General features: G+C 32.3%; 1 protein-coding gene across 1 annotated transcript in view; it reads left to right on the forward strand.

Moving 5' to 3' along the window:
- Positions 1 to 15,029, forward strand: part of LOC141550617 (band 4.1-like protein 4A) — a 165,206-nt gene that overhangs the window by 96,252 nt on the left and 53,925 nt on the right. The window contains exons 10-12 of the mRNA XM_074281445.1: positions 2,846 to 2,937; positions 3,642 to 3,719; positions 10,018 to 10,133. Of these exons, the coding sequence (XP_074137546.1) occupies positions 2,846 to 2,937; positions 3,642 to 3,719; positions 10,018 to 10,133 (286 nt within the window). The remainder of the gene's footprint in view (positions 1 to 2,845; positions 2,938 to 3,641; positions 3,720 to 10,017; positions 10,134 to 15,029) is intronic.

Raw genomic sequence — 15,029 nt, forward strand, 5'->3', positions numbered from 1 at the left:
ATTGCTATTACTGCATACAGTATTCTCCTGATTCTGCTCGGTTCACTTTGCATAGGTTTGAATCAGTATGCAATTTAACCAAAATTATATTAGTGTCACATTCACATGCCTTTTTCCTTTTTCCTTTTTCTTGGTTGTAATTCCTAGCTCTTTTGCTCTTCTAAACATCATATTTCAATGAATTACTTTCTTTGTACCTTCTTTTCCATTTGGCTAATTCTACTTTTTAAGGAGTTCTTCTCAAGGAATTTTTGTGCTTCCTTTATCAAGTTGTTCACTCTTTTTTCATGATTTTCTTAAATCATTCTCATATCTTTTCCCAATTTTATATCTAGCTCACTTACTTGCTTTTTAAAATCCCTTTTGAGTTCTTCTCAGAGACCAATTCATTATTTCTATGTTCTGGTCTATAAGCAGCCACAAGCACTCTTCTCAGCCTTAGAATTGTCACCAGAGTCCCAGTTCCCCAGAAGCTGCAAGCTCCAGTGGTCTTTCTTGCCCTGGGACTGAGAACTAAGTCTGTGATCTAGATCCAGATATGGATGATGCAACAGAATCCTGACCTCAGTGCCTACAAAGAGATTCCTATAATCTTCTGACCAGTTCTTTGACCCCCCCCCCTTATTATTTATGGATTGAGAGATCCATTGCCACTGTCCCCGCAGATTTCAGTTGTCTCCCAAGGCTGGGAAGTTATGGCCTGCACTGGACTTCATTCCACTTTTGCCCTGGTGCAACAGATCTTTTCTTCTGACCTTCTAAGTTGTCTTGAGCTGGAAAATTGTTTCACAATGTTCTTTTGTGTGTTCTGCTTCAAATTTTGTTTTGAGGCATTGAAGTTTTTTGGAGGGGCTTTGGGATAGCTCAGATGAGCCCCTGCTTTTTTTTCTACCCTACTGGCTCTACTTTAATGAATTCTTTTTACTGACTGATGTGAATCTAGGATGCCAGAATTACAAAGGACACTGAAAGCTTCAAGCTACCTAAGAGGGAACTTGTAGTGATAGAAGGAAAGAGGGACGGGCAAAGTTGCTCTCCCTAGTGATCTACTGTTAGGTAGAGGATAAAATAAATGCAATTTTTCTCCTTCCTATCTACATGGCATTTGGCATAAAAAAGATGTTACCCATTCATAGACTATAGAATATAAATGTCTGGGAAGACAGTGACTGGACCTTAAAATATTTGTAGAAAAACTCTACAATTTCTCTCTCTTCCAGGAAAACATTTTAAATGACCTAAAATTGTTCTGAATAATGTAACAGTCAACTAAAGCCAAGTACCAATTAAGTGAGATAGATAGTAGAAAGGGAGATAATTAAGCCTAAACTGACTGATTGGAATGCTTAGCCCAGATAAATATTTGTTTGGTGGTTGTTAAGTAAAGAATACTCATCATCTGTTTCCCAATTTAGTTACTGGAGTTAAAGCTTATCAGGAAACCCTGCTGATCTAGAATCTAGGCACCAGTCTTGGCCTGGTAAGAGAAACAATTATTTAAGGGGAGAATCTGTTGAAATTAGAGATAGATATGGTGTGATCTATAAGCAATAGTTACTTATGGAGAAGATGCTTTCATGAAGGCTCTTCTATGGTAGAAACTACCAAAAGTGTGCTTTTCCCTTTGGAGCCCACATACATAAAAGGCTAAGACCACCAAGAACTGGAATTGTGACCATGGAAACTGTGAAATCATCACTGCCTTAAGAGAAAACCCATTACAAGAAAAATTCTCATTCTTTTTATTTTTTTAGCAGAAAGTAGCACACAAAGGTCACAAATGGATTAAGATATTGATTTCGTCAGATTCTTGCCTGTGCAGTGTTTTGTGCTGGAAAAGAACAAGTGAAATAATTTATTTTTCCAAAAACATTTAGTAATTGAAGTGAAAGTACATAGATTTTTGTGACCTGAGAAAAATCAGCATCATCTTGTAACTTATAATCTTCTTCCCTCCTACTCTTTACCCCAATATTCTTGTTAGGAAATGAATTTCCAGGGGAAAAAAAAGTTTTTTGTTTTTAAACACTTAAAAAACAAACAAACAAACAAAATCATCCTTTTAAAATTTTACCTAGAACCTCACACAAAGAAAAATTAAATAAGAGAAAGAATAACAGAATTAATCATTTTCTTACCTATTTTCTCTATATGAATATATAGTGATTTGAGAATGCTCTTTCATCCCTATTTTCATACCCCTCTTTTTTTTTCTATTTGTTCCTTAAGATGTTTTTTTCTGTGTTAGAAACCCAAGGTACTCAAGAAAGCTAGGGGACTTGTCTGTATTTTTTAGATATTTTTTTCTTTTTAATTTATCTTACTTTGTTCTAGGAATAAAAAAATCCTTATATATTTTCTAAGAAGTGGGATAAGAAAGGTTGGGAAAGAAAAATCTACCAATATCACTTAACTGTATAGACCTTTAATAAGTAATTTTGCCTTTCTGTTCATTAATTTTATTGTCAATAAAATGGGGATTGAATTAGACAGTTTTCCTATTACCTTCCTGGTCTGAATAAAAGAATCCATGACTATGGTGATTAAAAAAAAAAAATTACATTTTTTTCCATAATAGGTACCACAAAATTGTATCAGCATAAACATCACAGTATTTCAATTAACTTTTACATTCACAATTATCATTATTTATCTTACTGAAGAATTTGCTAATAAATTTTTTTTCAGGTTTGGAAAATCATCAAGATTTGTTAAAGCATAGTAGGGAATAATATTTATACTATCAAGTATTCTTTATTTCATTTGAGTATTTTGCAACAAAGCAGACTTTCCTGTAGAATTAAAATTTTGCATGACGAGTAATTCTTATTGTCTTTTATTTCAGTGCAATGAAACTTCATTCTTTTTTGAAGCCCCAAGTAAAAGCACTTGCAAACATCTCTGGAAGGGCTGTGTTGAACATCACACATTCTTTAGGTAAAAGTTTTATTCATTGTGATAATCTAATCAAAGGAACATTTTCAAGAAAATATTCATAATTTTGAGGAAGAATCATTACTATTTCTCAAAAATCTTTATTCCCCTTCATGTTGTCTTTCAAACTTATATAAATACAGGCAAATATAAAATATACATACAAGCTTACATGTTAATCATAAATCATGTACATGTTGAAAAATGGTCAATATTATAATCTAAATGACATATCATCATCCCAAACTTTGATATCTCTGTTAATATTTAATCATTGTTCATCTCTGTCTAGGAGGACTTTTTTTTTTGAGTAAATGTTTTAAAGTATATTACATACACGTGGATCTTTAAAAAGAAAAATTATCAGACTCTCATAATCTGAGTTAGGAAAATGATGTAGCATAAAATAACAATGTTTTGAAGGCACTTCAGAATGATATTTCTGTTCCGTTTTATAAGCAAGTAAAAACTGTTTTTCCAAAGTAAAATACAAGTGTGCTTAATTGCAGTTTTGAAAAAGTCAACTGATTCTAGGAGAATCTTAAAACTGAGAATATATATTCTTTTAAAAGCTTATGCATTCAAATCTCAATCTAAGAAAACAGAACTATATATTTAATTACTCAAATAAAGTGTTATTCTATAATTATCTGAATATTTTGATTAAATAATGATGTCTATTTTGCTTTATTTTCAAAATCACTTAGAATACCAGAGAATGAATCAAATTCTTTGTCAAGAAAACTCAGCAAGTTTGGTTCCATGAGTTATAAACACCGATACAGGTAAGTGTTTAATACATATATGTATATATATGTTGCATACACAATCAAGTCATGTATATAAATATTTATGTCAATGTCTTCATATAGAGTTATACTTGCAAAAGAAAGAACTAATTGAGCATGTATTTGATACTATATAGTTTTCATATGTGTCTATCTGTAGATATTCAGAATACTTATATTTGCATCTGTGTAAATTAATATAGCATACCCCCAAGTAACTCCTGTTAACTTATAAATAAATGGTTTGTTGTTTAGAATGTTCACTCATGCTGAGAAAATCATTAGTATTTCCAGTATTTGAATTTGAAAATAAGTATGAGAATACATATACATATATTGGTAGAATAGTTCTTCTTAAGATTTGTAGGGATAATTCTAGGTTTTTCCTTTGGAAAGCCACAAAGTCAGAATCTCTTTCTAGAAATCAGGACTTAATCCATTATTATGTTAAATAACTGTGGTCAAGTTGAGGAACCAAGACTCAGTCTCAGAGTGGTATTTTTAAATGCATAAAATAAAATGCACAGGATTAAAAAATATATTACTATATAATAAATAATAAAAATTATTACTATAGTTATCTACCTATATCTATATCTATATGTTATAGGAACTTCCAGAAGCCAAGATGGTGTAGTAAGCACTAGTAAACATATTCATCTCCAAATAACTATAAAATAATGCCTTAAAATGAATCCTGTAACAGCAGAACCAACAAAAAGATGGAGTAAAACCATTTTGTAGTCCAAAACATCTTGGAAATTCTGCATGAAAAGTTGAACTTGCTAGGAAAGGGGGAGTTCTCCAAGGCAGCCAGTATCCTGGCAAGCCAGCAGCAGACCCTGCCTCAGCAAGCCAATGTGAGACTCTGAGCCCCAGCCCAGGTCACTTTAAAAAACTTAAAAAAAAAAAAAAAAAAAAAAGTTTAAAAAAAAAAAATGTGACTCAGGGCAGCTAGGTGGCGCAGTGGATAGAGCACCAGCCTTGAATTCAGGAGGACCCGAGTTCAAATGTGATCTCAGACACTTAACACTTCCTAGCTGTGTGACCCTGGGCAAGTCACTTAACCCCGGCCTCAGGAAAAGAAAAAAAAAAAAAAAAGTAACTCCTGCTCCAAAGCAGAAGAGAGTACTTCTCAGATCTCTAGAAGCTTTGAACAGTGTATCCTCCAGCCTGGAAACAGAGGCCTACTTTAACAAAACAGTTAAAAGCTGAGTAATAGACTGGGAAAGTGAGTAAATAACAGAAAAAGATTCTGACCATAGAAAGTTATTATTGGTGAGAAGATCAAAACTCATACTTAGGAGATAAAAGTCAAAGTTCCTAAATCCAATGCCTCCAAGAAAAATAAGATTGGTCTCAAGCTATGAAAGATTCAAAAAAGATTTTGAAAATAAAGAGAAATGGAGAAAAAAATTGAGATTAGAGGGATGCAAAAGAAAATAGAAAAAGCTATGAGAAGAATGCTGTAAAAAGCAAAAATGACCAATGGGAAAGGAGGCACAAAAAGAAAATAGTTCTTTGAAAATTAGAATTAAACAAATAGAAGCTAATGACTTTATGAAAAATCAAGAGAATAAAACAAAACCAAAAGAATGAAAAAAATTAGAAAAGAATGTGAAATATCTCAATGGAAAAACAACTGACCTGGAAAATAGATTTAGGAGAAACAATTTAAAAATTATTGGTCTACTTGAAAGCCATGATCTGAAAAAGAGTCTACATATCATCTTTCAAGAAATTATCAAGGAAAACTGTTCTGATATTCTAACTATAGGGTAATTATAGCCAAATTCCAGAACTCTAAGGTCAAGGAGAAAATATTGCAAACATCCAGAAAGAAACAATTCAAATACAGTGGAGCCACAATCGAAATAACATAAGATTTAGCAGCATCTCCATTAAAGGATCTGAAGGATCTGCTAGAGAGCAGCAGAGCTAGGATTACAACTAAGAATCATCTCCCCAGTAAAACTGCATATAATCCTTAGGGGGAAAATATGGGAATTCAATAGAATAGATTATTTCAAGCATTTATCATTTAAAAATCAGTGTTGAACAGAATTTGATTTTCATTTTTTTTTCCCCTGAGACAATTGTGGTTAAGTGAGTTGCTGCAGGGTCACACAGCTAGCAATTGTTAAGTGCCTGAGGTCATATTTGAACTCAAGTCCTGCTGACTTCAGGGTTAGTTCTTTATTCACTATGCCACTTAGCTGTCTCAGAATTTGATTTTCAAATGCAGGATTCAGAAAAAGCAGTAAGAGGTAATCAGGAAAGGAGTTATCATAAGGGACTTAACAAGATTTATGTTTACATTCTTACATGGGATGATGATACTTGTAACTCATAAAAACTTTCTTATTGTTGTGGCAGTTAGATGGAGTATATATAGATAGAAGTCACAAATATGAGTTGAATATTAAGGGATAATATCTTTAAAAAGCAGGGGGAGGGGGTGAAAGAGGAATGTATTGGGATAAAAGGAAAGAAAGAGATAGAATGGTATAAATTAACTGCTATAAAAGAGGCAAGAAAAAGCTTTTTCAGTGGAAGGGAAGAGAGTAAATGAACCTTACTCTCAGAAGAATTGGCTCAAAGAGAAAATAATCTGCACACTAATTATAGGTATTAAAAAAAAATCTCTCTTACCCTGCTGGAAAGTAGGACAGGAAGGGTGATAAAAGTGAAGGCATATGGGGGGGGGGGGGGTAGTCAGAAGCAAAACACTTTTGAGGAGGGACAAGGTGAAAGAAAAAAAAGATTAGAATAAACGGGAAATACAGTTAGCAACAGTAATTGTGAAAATAATTTTGAAGCAAGTTTCTCTGATGAAAGCTTTACTTCTCAGATACATAAGTAACTGAGTTAAATTTATTAAAAACAAAAATAATAGCCATTTCCCAATTGATAAATGATCAAAAGATATGAACTATGCACAAATGGCTAAAAAATTTATGCATACCTTTTGTTCTAACATCTCCTGGACATGAATCCCAAAAGCAATTAAAAAATAAAAAGGAAAAGGAACTATATGTACCAAAAAATAAACAAACAAATAAGTGTGTGTGTATGTGTATGTGTATGTATTAATAGTAGCACTTTTCTTAGGACAAAGAATTAGGAAATGAGAAAAGGCCCATCAATTGGGGAATGGTGGAATAAATTGTGGTATGTGATTTGATGAAATATTGTTATTTTATAAGAAATGAGGAGGAGGATGCTCTCAGAAAAATCTGGAGATTCCTCCATGAACTATGAACAAACTGAAATGTACTATGTACAATATAATAGCTGGGATGATAAGCAATATAGTGATCTAAAACTACTCTAAAGGACTTATGCCAAAAAATGCTATCCAGAGCAGAGAAAGAACTGATTATGCCAGAGTACAGAGTGACGCATACTCTTTTTTTTTTTTTACTTTATATTTCTTGAGGGTTTTTTGAGGGAGATTTATATTTTTTTTCTCAACATGATTTTCATGAAAATATTTTGCATAATTTCACATGTGCCTTTTTAATGGGGTATGGGTAGGGAGGACAGGAGAGACTCTGGAACCCAAAGTTTTAAAAATAATTGTAGGGGCAGCTGGATAGTACAGTGGATAGGGCACCAGCCCTGAAGTCAGGAAGACCTGAGTTCAAATTTGATCTCAGATACTTAATACTTCCTAGTTGTGTGACCCTGGGTAAGTCACTTAACCCCAATTGCCTCAGCAAAAAGAAAAAAAAAAAAGAAAAAATGTAAAAAAAATTGTTTTACATGTAACTAGGGAAAATAAAAATAATAAATAAATAAATAAAAAGACTTAGGGCAGAACAGGATTCTTCCTGGGGCATCCTGAGAAGATCTGAAGAAAGATCCCAGGGAAATCTAGGGTCTGAGTCTGGGAAGATTGAAGGAATATTTACACATAATGAACACCAGACTGTTCTTCTGAAACTCCACCCTGGGTGAAAAGGAACTAGCCCACCAATAAGTACAGAAGCAGTGGGACAGAAAAGATGCTGGCTTTGGGCACCGACGGAAGGATAGAGTTCTTCGTTTGAGGTTTCAGGCCAGAGAGGAGCACTGACGTGAAAGATGTGAAACCAGAGGTAGCATGCTCTAATAAGTTTTCTTTTTTTTTTTTTTTTTTTTTAAATGAGCAGGCAAGCAAGAAAGAACCCAGTCATAGAAAGTTACTGTGGGAATAAGGAAGACCAGGGTTCATATTCATAAGAGGACATGAAAAAAAAAAAAAAAAGCCACTCCTACTCCAAAGAATAACATTAAGTGGCTATCTGCCCAGAAAAAAAAATTAAAGAACTTAAAAAGATTTTAAAAATAAAAATGAAAGATATCGAGAAAAAACTAAAGTTAACTAAACTAAAAAGAAAGAAAAAGAACCATCCAAGAAAAACAAGATTATGAAAAGAAAGTCAATTAACTAGAAAAAAAAGAGATATAGAGTCTTAAAAAAGAAAATGATTATTTGAAAATTAGAATTGGGCGAGGGGAAGCCAGAGAAGCTATAAGAAACCAGGAAATAACAAAACAAAATATAAAAAATGAAAAAATATAAGAGAATATGAAGCATAAGAAAAATAACAAATCTGGAGAACAAGAAGAGAAAGCATAAGAATGATTGGATTACCTGAAAGTTGTGACCAAAAAAAGAATTTTGACACAATGATATAAGAAATAATCAGAGAAAATTATCCTGACATGATAGAACAAAAGGGGAAAGTAGAAATAGAAAAAACTTCAAGGTGATTCTACAAGCAAAATAATAGAAACATTATTGCTAAATTTCAAAATTCACAGATCAAAGAGAAAATTTTACAAGAAACAACAACAACAAAACAGTTCAAATATGCTGAAGCTACGATTAAAGTTGTACAGGATTTATCTACACCTAAAATAAAAAACTGGAATATTATATACTGACAATCAAAAAACTTAGGCCTGTGGTCAAAAATATTATATCCAGCAAAATTCAGTATATTTGAAGGGGGAAAAAGTGGACATTCATTTATTTCAGGATTTTTTTTCTCAAACAAACCTAAACTCAATAGAAAATTTTACATAGAAGAGCCAAGCTCAAAGACTAATTTCAAAGGGCTCAAGAAGGATGAACTGATTATTTAAACATGGAAATGTAAACCATATGTTTAAGATTAACATCAGTAACTAGGTATTCCAAAAGAAAGATTGGGGCAGAGGGTTCTTTTTCCCACTGAATAATGTTTCTTTTACGTTATTTTTTTCCTTCATTTTCCCCTTTGGCTTGTTCAGAAAAATAAAGGGTAATTTAAAAATAATAATAATACATGAAATAATACTGAGATTGAAGTTAAAATCCTAAATTGCCCAGGACTAAACAACAAACAAGTATCTGTAGTTGGATTTGAAAATGCTGTAATGAATAATAGTATTTAACCTGAAGTCAGGAGAAAGAATTCAAATTTGGTTCCATATTTAATAGCTGTACAGTTCTGGGCAAATTATTTAACCATTGTCCACCCAAGTTTCCTCATCTTTAAAATACGAATTATAATAATAGGAACTTACTTTCAAAGTTATTGTAAGGATTAAATGGCAGACTATTTGTAAAGCACTTAGTGAACATGAAAGCTCTATATAAATGCCATCTGCTAATAAGATGAATGTTTTTGGACTTCAGCAAAAAAAAAAAAAAAAAAAAAAAAAAAAGCATTCTAATTACATGATGAACTTATGTGTGATTAATTTCATTTGCTATTCTTACTCTTCACCATGTCTGAGTTCAAAGTAGGTTCCAGAGCCATGTCTTTTGCTCTTCCTTGGCTCAATACCAAGCCCAGTTGAGGGTGGCACAGGGCCAAACAAAGAGCCAAAACAAAAGCACTTTGAATAAAACATTTGGGGATGCTTTGCACCTTGCCACATAAGTGAAAGCAAAAATGAGTCAAAAAGCCCCACAGGGAAAAGTCAAAAAGACTCAATTCTTTTTTTTTTTTAAGCTTTAGAATTAGAATTAAAACTTCATCTCTTCTGAAACAAAATCCTTATTCAGTGACTCCTACTAACATTTAGTAAACCTCTATGCCTGCCAGAAGCCTTTCACTATACCAAATGTAAATCCTTCTAGAATTTGTTTGCTTTTTATACTGTCCTAGTAGAATCAAATAATAGTTGCCATTTCTCATGAGCATCTAGTATAGTTAAATCAGCCTTCACCCCTCTGTACTTCAGACTTTACAGATGTTTTGAATTTTTTTTTTTTTAGTTTTGTTTATATTCATCAAAATGTCACATTTTTAAATGACAGGACAGCCTTACAAATGAGCCGAGATCTTTCTGTTTCTCTCCCCCGGCCAAATCAGAAGGTGGAAAGAAGTCGAAGCAAGACTTACCCTAAGAGAATAGCACAAATACAGCCATCAGGTGAGTGGCAAATACCCACGGGTACTTTGTGTACCCCAGTTCTCTTCAGTAACAATTCTCACTGATATTCTAGTTGTAAATTCATAATTATCATATAGTTGTTACTTTCAGAATATTTCTTACATGACTTCTTTCTTCTCTTTGCTCAGTTCCTTCCTTCTTTTTTATGACTGTGGTTTCATGGTTGAAGTGGCTGAGGGAAAGTGACTTTAATTCAGTGGTCCTCAAACTTTTTAAGTAGGGGGCAGTTCACTGTCTCTCAGACTGTTGGAGGGCTGGACTATAGTAAAAACAAAAGCTCACACTCTGTTTCTGCCCCTCAGCCCATTTTCCATAACCCAGCGGGCGCATAAACATCCTCAGTGGGCTGCATCTGGCCCACAGACCGTAGTTTGAAAACCCTTGCTAATAATTATATTAATAATTGACTTCTAGTTTTATATCAAGCAATGACTATAATTAAAGCAAACTAAAACTACAAAACAAAACAAACAAACAAAAACATTATTTTGCTAAGCCAAAGTATAAAAAGCAAAAAGGAAAACTATCTATTCAATCTATTTGAACTTATAACTGAAGGGATACAAAGTAATGAGACTAATTTTCATGTGAGATCTTATGTACTAGAGCCAGGTCCAACTGGCGCTAAAGAACAAATTGTCAAATATTCATTGTGAGTGTTTGTACTTCAGAAATCCATGTATGCTAAAAATTAGTGCTTCATTTATTGGTCTATTGATTGTCTAGAATTGAAAAAGTGATAAAGAAAATGTAATTATGAAAATTATACTTAAAATTGTGACATGCCTTTTCAGAGAGTCCATTGTTAGACATTTACCAGCACATCATTGCTCATACTTCATATTTTCCTAAACTACTGAACAAAAACAAAACTGGATTAACAAAACATTCCATGAAACTATTTTTATCTTTTATTTTATTTTTTTTTTAATGATCAGATGTCAAGAAGTGGAGATTCTTCAGCCTGTTGCATTATGCCTTTCTCAGAAAGACCATCCTATAGCCTTCATTTTGTTTAGCCTTCATTTTGTTTTTTTGTTTTGTTTTGTTTTGGTTTGGTTTTTTTTTGTTTTTTATCATTTCCTTTAAGAATTAAGATATCATTTTGGATTTGTGAAACAATACAAGCAATACATAGTCTTGTGCATACTCTTCCAATATATTTTTTCTTAAGTTTTTGATTTCAACAAGAAAGCATTCTCTTGAATAACTACTTCAGTGACTTATCTTGATGAGGAGGTGAATATACTCAATCCTCACCTTGTACTGAAAACTAAAGGTGGCCTCTTGAATCTTGTTTTATACATAACCACAGACTGTGAAAAATATTGTAAATTCTTTTCTGATTTTCCTAATTCTTGTCAACCTAGAGCTTGTTTCTCTTCTTTCTAAGGAGACTGAGTTCAACATTGTGATATGGTTGAAATTCCTTCACAGAATTCCTCTGGAACTTGTCCTGCCTTTCAGAGAGGTGTGAACAGTCTGGTTGCTTAGAAAGGTCCTTTTTCTTATCATAGATCAATCAAATAGCAAGTTAGAACTAACTATATATTGGAATGTAGCTCTGGCATTTTTTAAATTAAAAAGAAATTGTAATATTACCTTTATTTTCAAAATATATGCAAAGATAGTTTTCAACATTCACCTTTTCAAAACCTTGTGTTCCAAATTTTTCTCCCTACTTTCCCCCATCCATAAGTTAAAACTATTAAGATCATTTTACATAAAAATTTAAATATACAATTTTCTGCCAGTTGCTTCCAGAGAGAAAACTATGGAGACTGGATATGGATAGAAGTATATTTTCACATTTTTGTTTCTTTTTTCTTTCTCACTTTTTTTTTCCTTTTGGTCTGACTTTTCTAGCATAACCTGACAAAAATGGAAATATGTTTAAAAGGATTCCACATATTTATCCTATATCAGATTGCTTGCTGTTCTGGGGAAGGGAGAAATAAGAAAAGGAGGGATAAAATTTGGAACATGGAGTTTTAGAGGAATGAATGTTGAGAATTGTTTTTACATGAATTTGGAAAAGTGAAACATGAATGAAGAAAAAAAATAGACATTTTTCTCTAAGAAAACAATAAAAAAAGCTTTACTATAGTTTTTTTCTACTGTGGAAATTTGAGCAATTTTCTATCATCTGCCTTAGAAAGATGATTCCAAGGGTACCAACATGGAGCTACAAATTCCCAACATGTCTTCAGTTTCTTTTCTTATTTTTGGTTTGGCATCCATTTACTTTCTCATTGGAAGACTACATCAATGCTATGACATAAGGAGAAGAAGGAGGTTAAAAGACGTGCTAGAAAATATCAGAGGCAGGATTTTCCTGATTCCAGGTCTCTCTCCAGTATGTTGCCTTTCTACTTCGGTTCCTTAAGAATGATATCTGTTAAACAATTCAGATTTGTTTTCTATAAATAAAGGCCCTGTGCCTCATTCCCACAACCCCATTCTTGCTATGAGATATCCCTAAGGGGTTAGTTAGTATTACAGCTCTTGAATACTATCTAGTGTGTTTAGTATCAATTGAATTGTTACCATTTACTAAATATCCATAACCTTTTATAAAAGGATATTAAGTGAGAAAATATGCAAAGAACCAAAGTAAAACAACATTCTATATTGGGAACATACCTCTACATGAGTTCCTAGGAAGAGTGAATTCAAACCTAAATTGGTTGCTATAAAACATTCACTATGAACAAATATACTCAGGACTTTGAGTACACAGTGTTTTAAGTTGATGACTGATTTTGCTGGGTTGGTTTTGATGGGTCTTACTAGCCTTTAAGTCTTAAGGTTTGTTTCATACTAGATTCCATTGCTACTGCTATCAGCTGCAGAAAGACAGATCTTTCATGGGCTTTCCACCTTTCAAAGCTCACAAGGTTGTAATTTGATCCATTTCATCTCCAATACAAATTTAGCTTAAGATCAGGAAAGAGAAAACAAAAAGATAAAAAACAAATAGCAACAAAATATGTTCACACCCATTTGGGAGCCAGATGGTGAAATCTGATGCTGCTACTTTTTCCCTAGGCAAAAACCCACAGCATTTCTTCATTTGAAAAGGAAGAAGGAGGAGAAGTAGATTGGAAAAAAAAAAGAAAGAAAGAAAGAAAGAAAAAAGAAAAGAAAAAAGTTTACATGATAATTTTGTTATATTTTAATATCTTGTGTGCTTGAAAAGAATAGTAAGTTATACATAGTAGATTTGCAGTTTCACATACAACCACCTTTTTTTTTTTATTATACTATGTTATGGAAATGCATGCTTTATTCTGTAAGTAAAAAATAAAATAAAATATCCTTTTTTTTTTTTTTAAAGTAGATCTTTGGTGGAACAAAGTTTTCATGAACAAAGATTGCCTCTATGTATTCATGCTTTAAATTGTTTTATCAATGAACATTTGGAGAAAAACTTGCTATAGATTTGAATCCAGTAAAATGTTTATTTGGCATTTTACCATTGTTGAAACTGTTAATTAGAAAACTTGGCTACCAAAAAATATTAGCTACCTCAAGCAAAAACTTGTTCTTTTTAAAGGTTGTTTTGAGTGGTAGAAAGTTACTGAGGTACTCTGAATGTTACTGTTATCACCTTCACATTGGATGCTATATAGACTGATGAAATCACTTCCCTTCTATTTTGAATTTTAAAGTGATAGTCTTTTTAAAAAGCAAAAGGATCTGGGAGGCCTTTACTATAATTACATTGGACTAAGCATTATTATTTACATTTTAGAGATAAGAAAATCTGAGATTAAAAAACATTAAGTTTTTTTATCCAAATTAGCATAGTTGATAAATTATTTAACTGAGAAAAAAAATTAGGTTTTCTGATACATAATTCATTGTTCATTTTGCAACATCATTACTCCAAAATTACTACTAGAATAATCTATTTAAGATAAAAGGCTGTGTGGCTTAGTGGTTGATTGGTTGATTGTTATTCTTGAAGAGGACCAAAATGATATTACTATGTTAAGAGTTGAGCTACATTGTGTCCAAGTGGCTGATGAGAGCAATAGGAGCTCAAAATGCTCTCCCATAGGTTGGCCACACATAGTCTATATGAACATTTGGGATGAATTCTCTAATTTTACTCATTTCATAGTTGACCTTAAGCTATCTTACCCTGATTATTTAATCAATGACCTAAACTACTCTCTAATACTTCAAATTCCTGGGTTGAAGGAGTTTTGAAAGATAGTTCTACCCTATTGGAGCTTATATTTGAATACATCAAAGGGTGCTGAAAAGCAGGAGGAGGGACAAGAAAGGGATTCCCAAAGATCAGAAAGTACCTGGGAAGAATCACTGAGGCTAGGGCTCCACCAAGATAAAGAGAAAACTTAGCTATCATTACTTTATAATTTTTTTCTTGTTAAAACTTGTGTTAAAAACAATAACATAAAAAGTAATTTTTTTTGTATTATTCTCTTTTCTTAATTATACAATTTATCATGAAGTATCATACCTAACATTAGTTCTCAAGCTTTTGATATCAGGACTATTTTAATGTTCTTAAAAAATATGGGTCATCCCTACATCTAAAGAGCTTTTTAAAATATAGGTTAAAATTTACATTTACAAGATTAGAAATTTTTAAATTTTATTATGAATATAGTTTTGATCTCATAAACCTCAAGTCTTTTGGAACATCATGAGTTCCTGGACTACATTTTGAAAACCTATTGTAGAAGATGCTTCTTCCAAAGTTAAAAACAAACAAACAAATAAACAGAATGAGTATATGCCTTACCTGTTAACCTTATTCTGTTAGTTGAAAAACCTTTATCTCAACCTCTCAATCATATCTATCAAAAACTAGATTGAACAAGTATATTTTACATTTTTACTTAA

The sequence above is a fragment of the Sminthopsis crassicaudata genome, chromosome 1 (genome assembly GCF_048593235.1).
Source record: "Sminthopsis crassicaudata isolate SCR6 chromosome 1, ASM4859323v1, whole genome shotgun sequence".
In the NCBI taxonomy this organism is placed as follows: domain Eukaryota; kingdom Metazoa; phylum Chordata; class Mammalia; order Dasyuromorphia; family Dasyuridae; genus Sminthopsis; species Sminthopsis crassicaudata.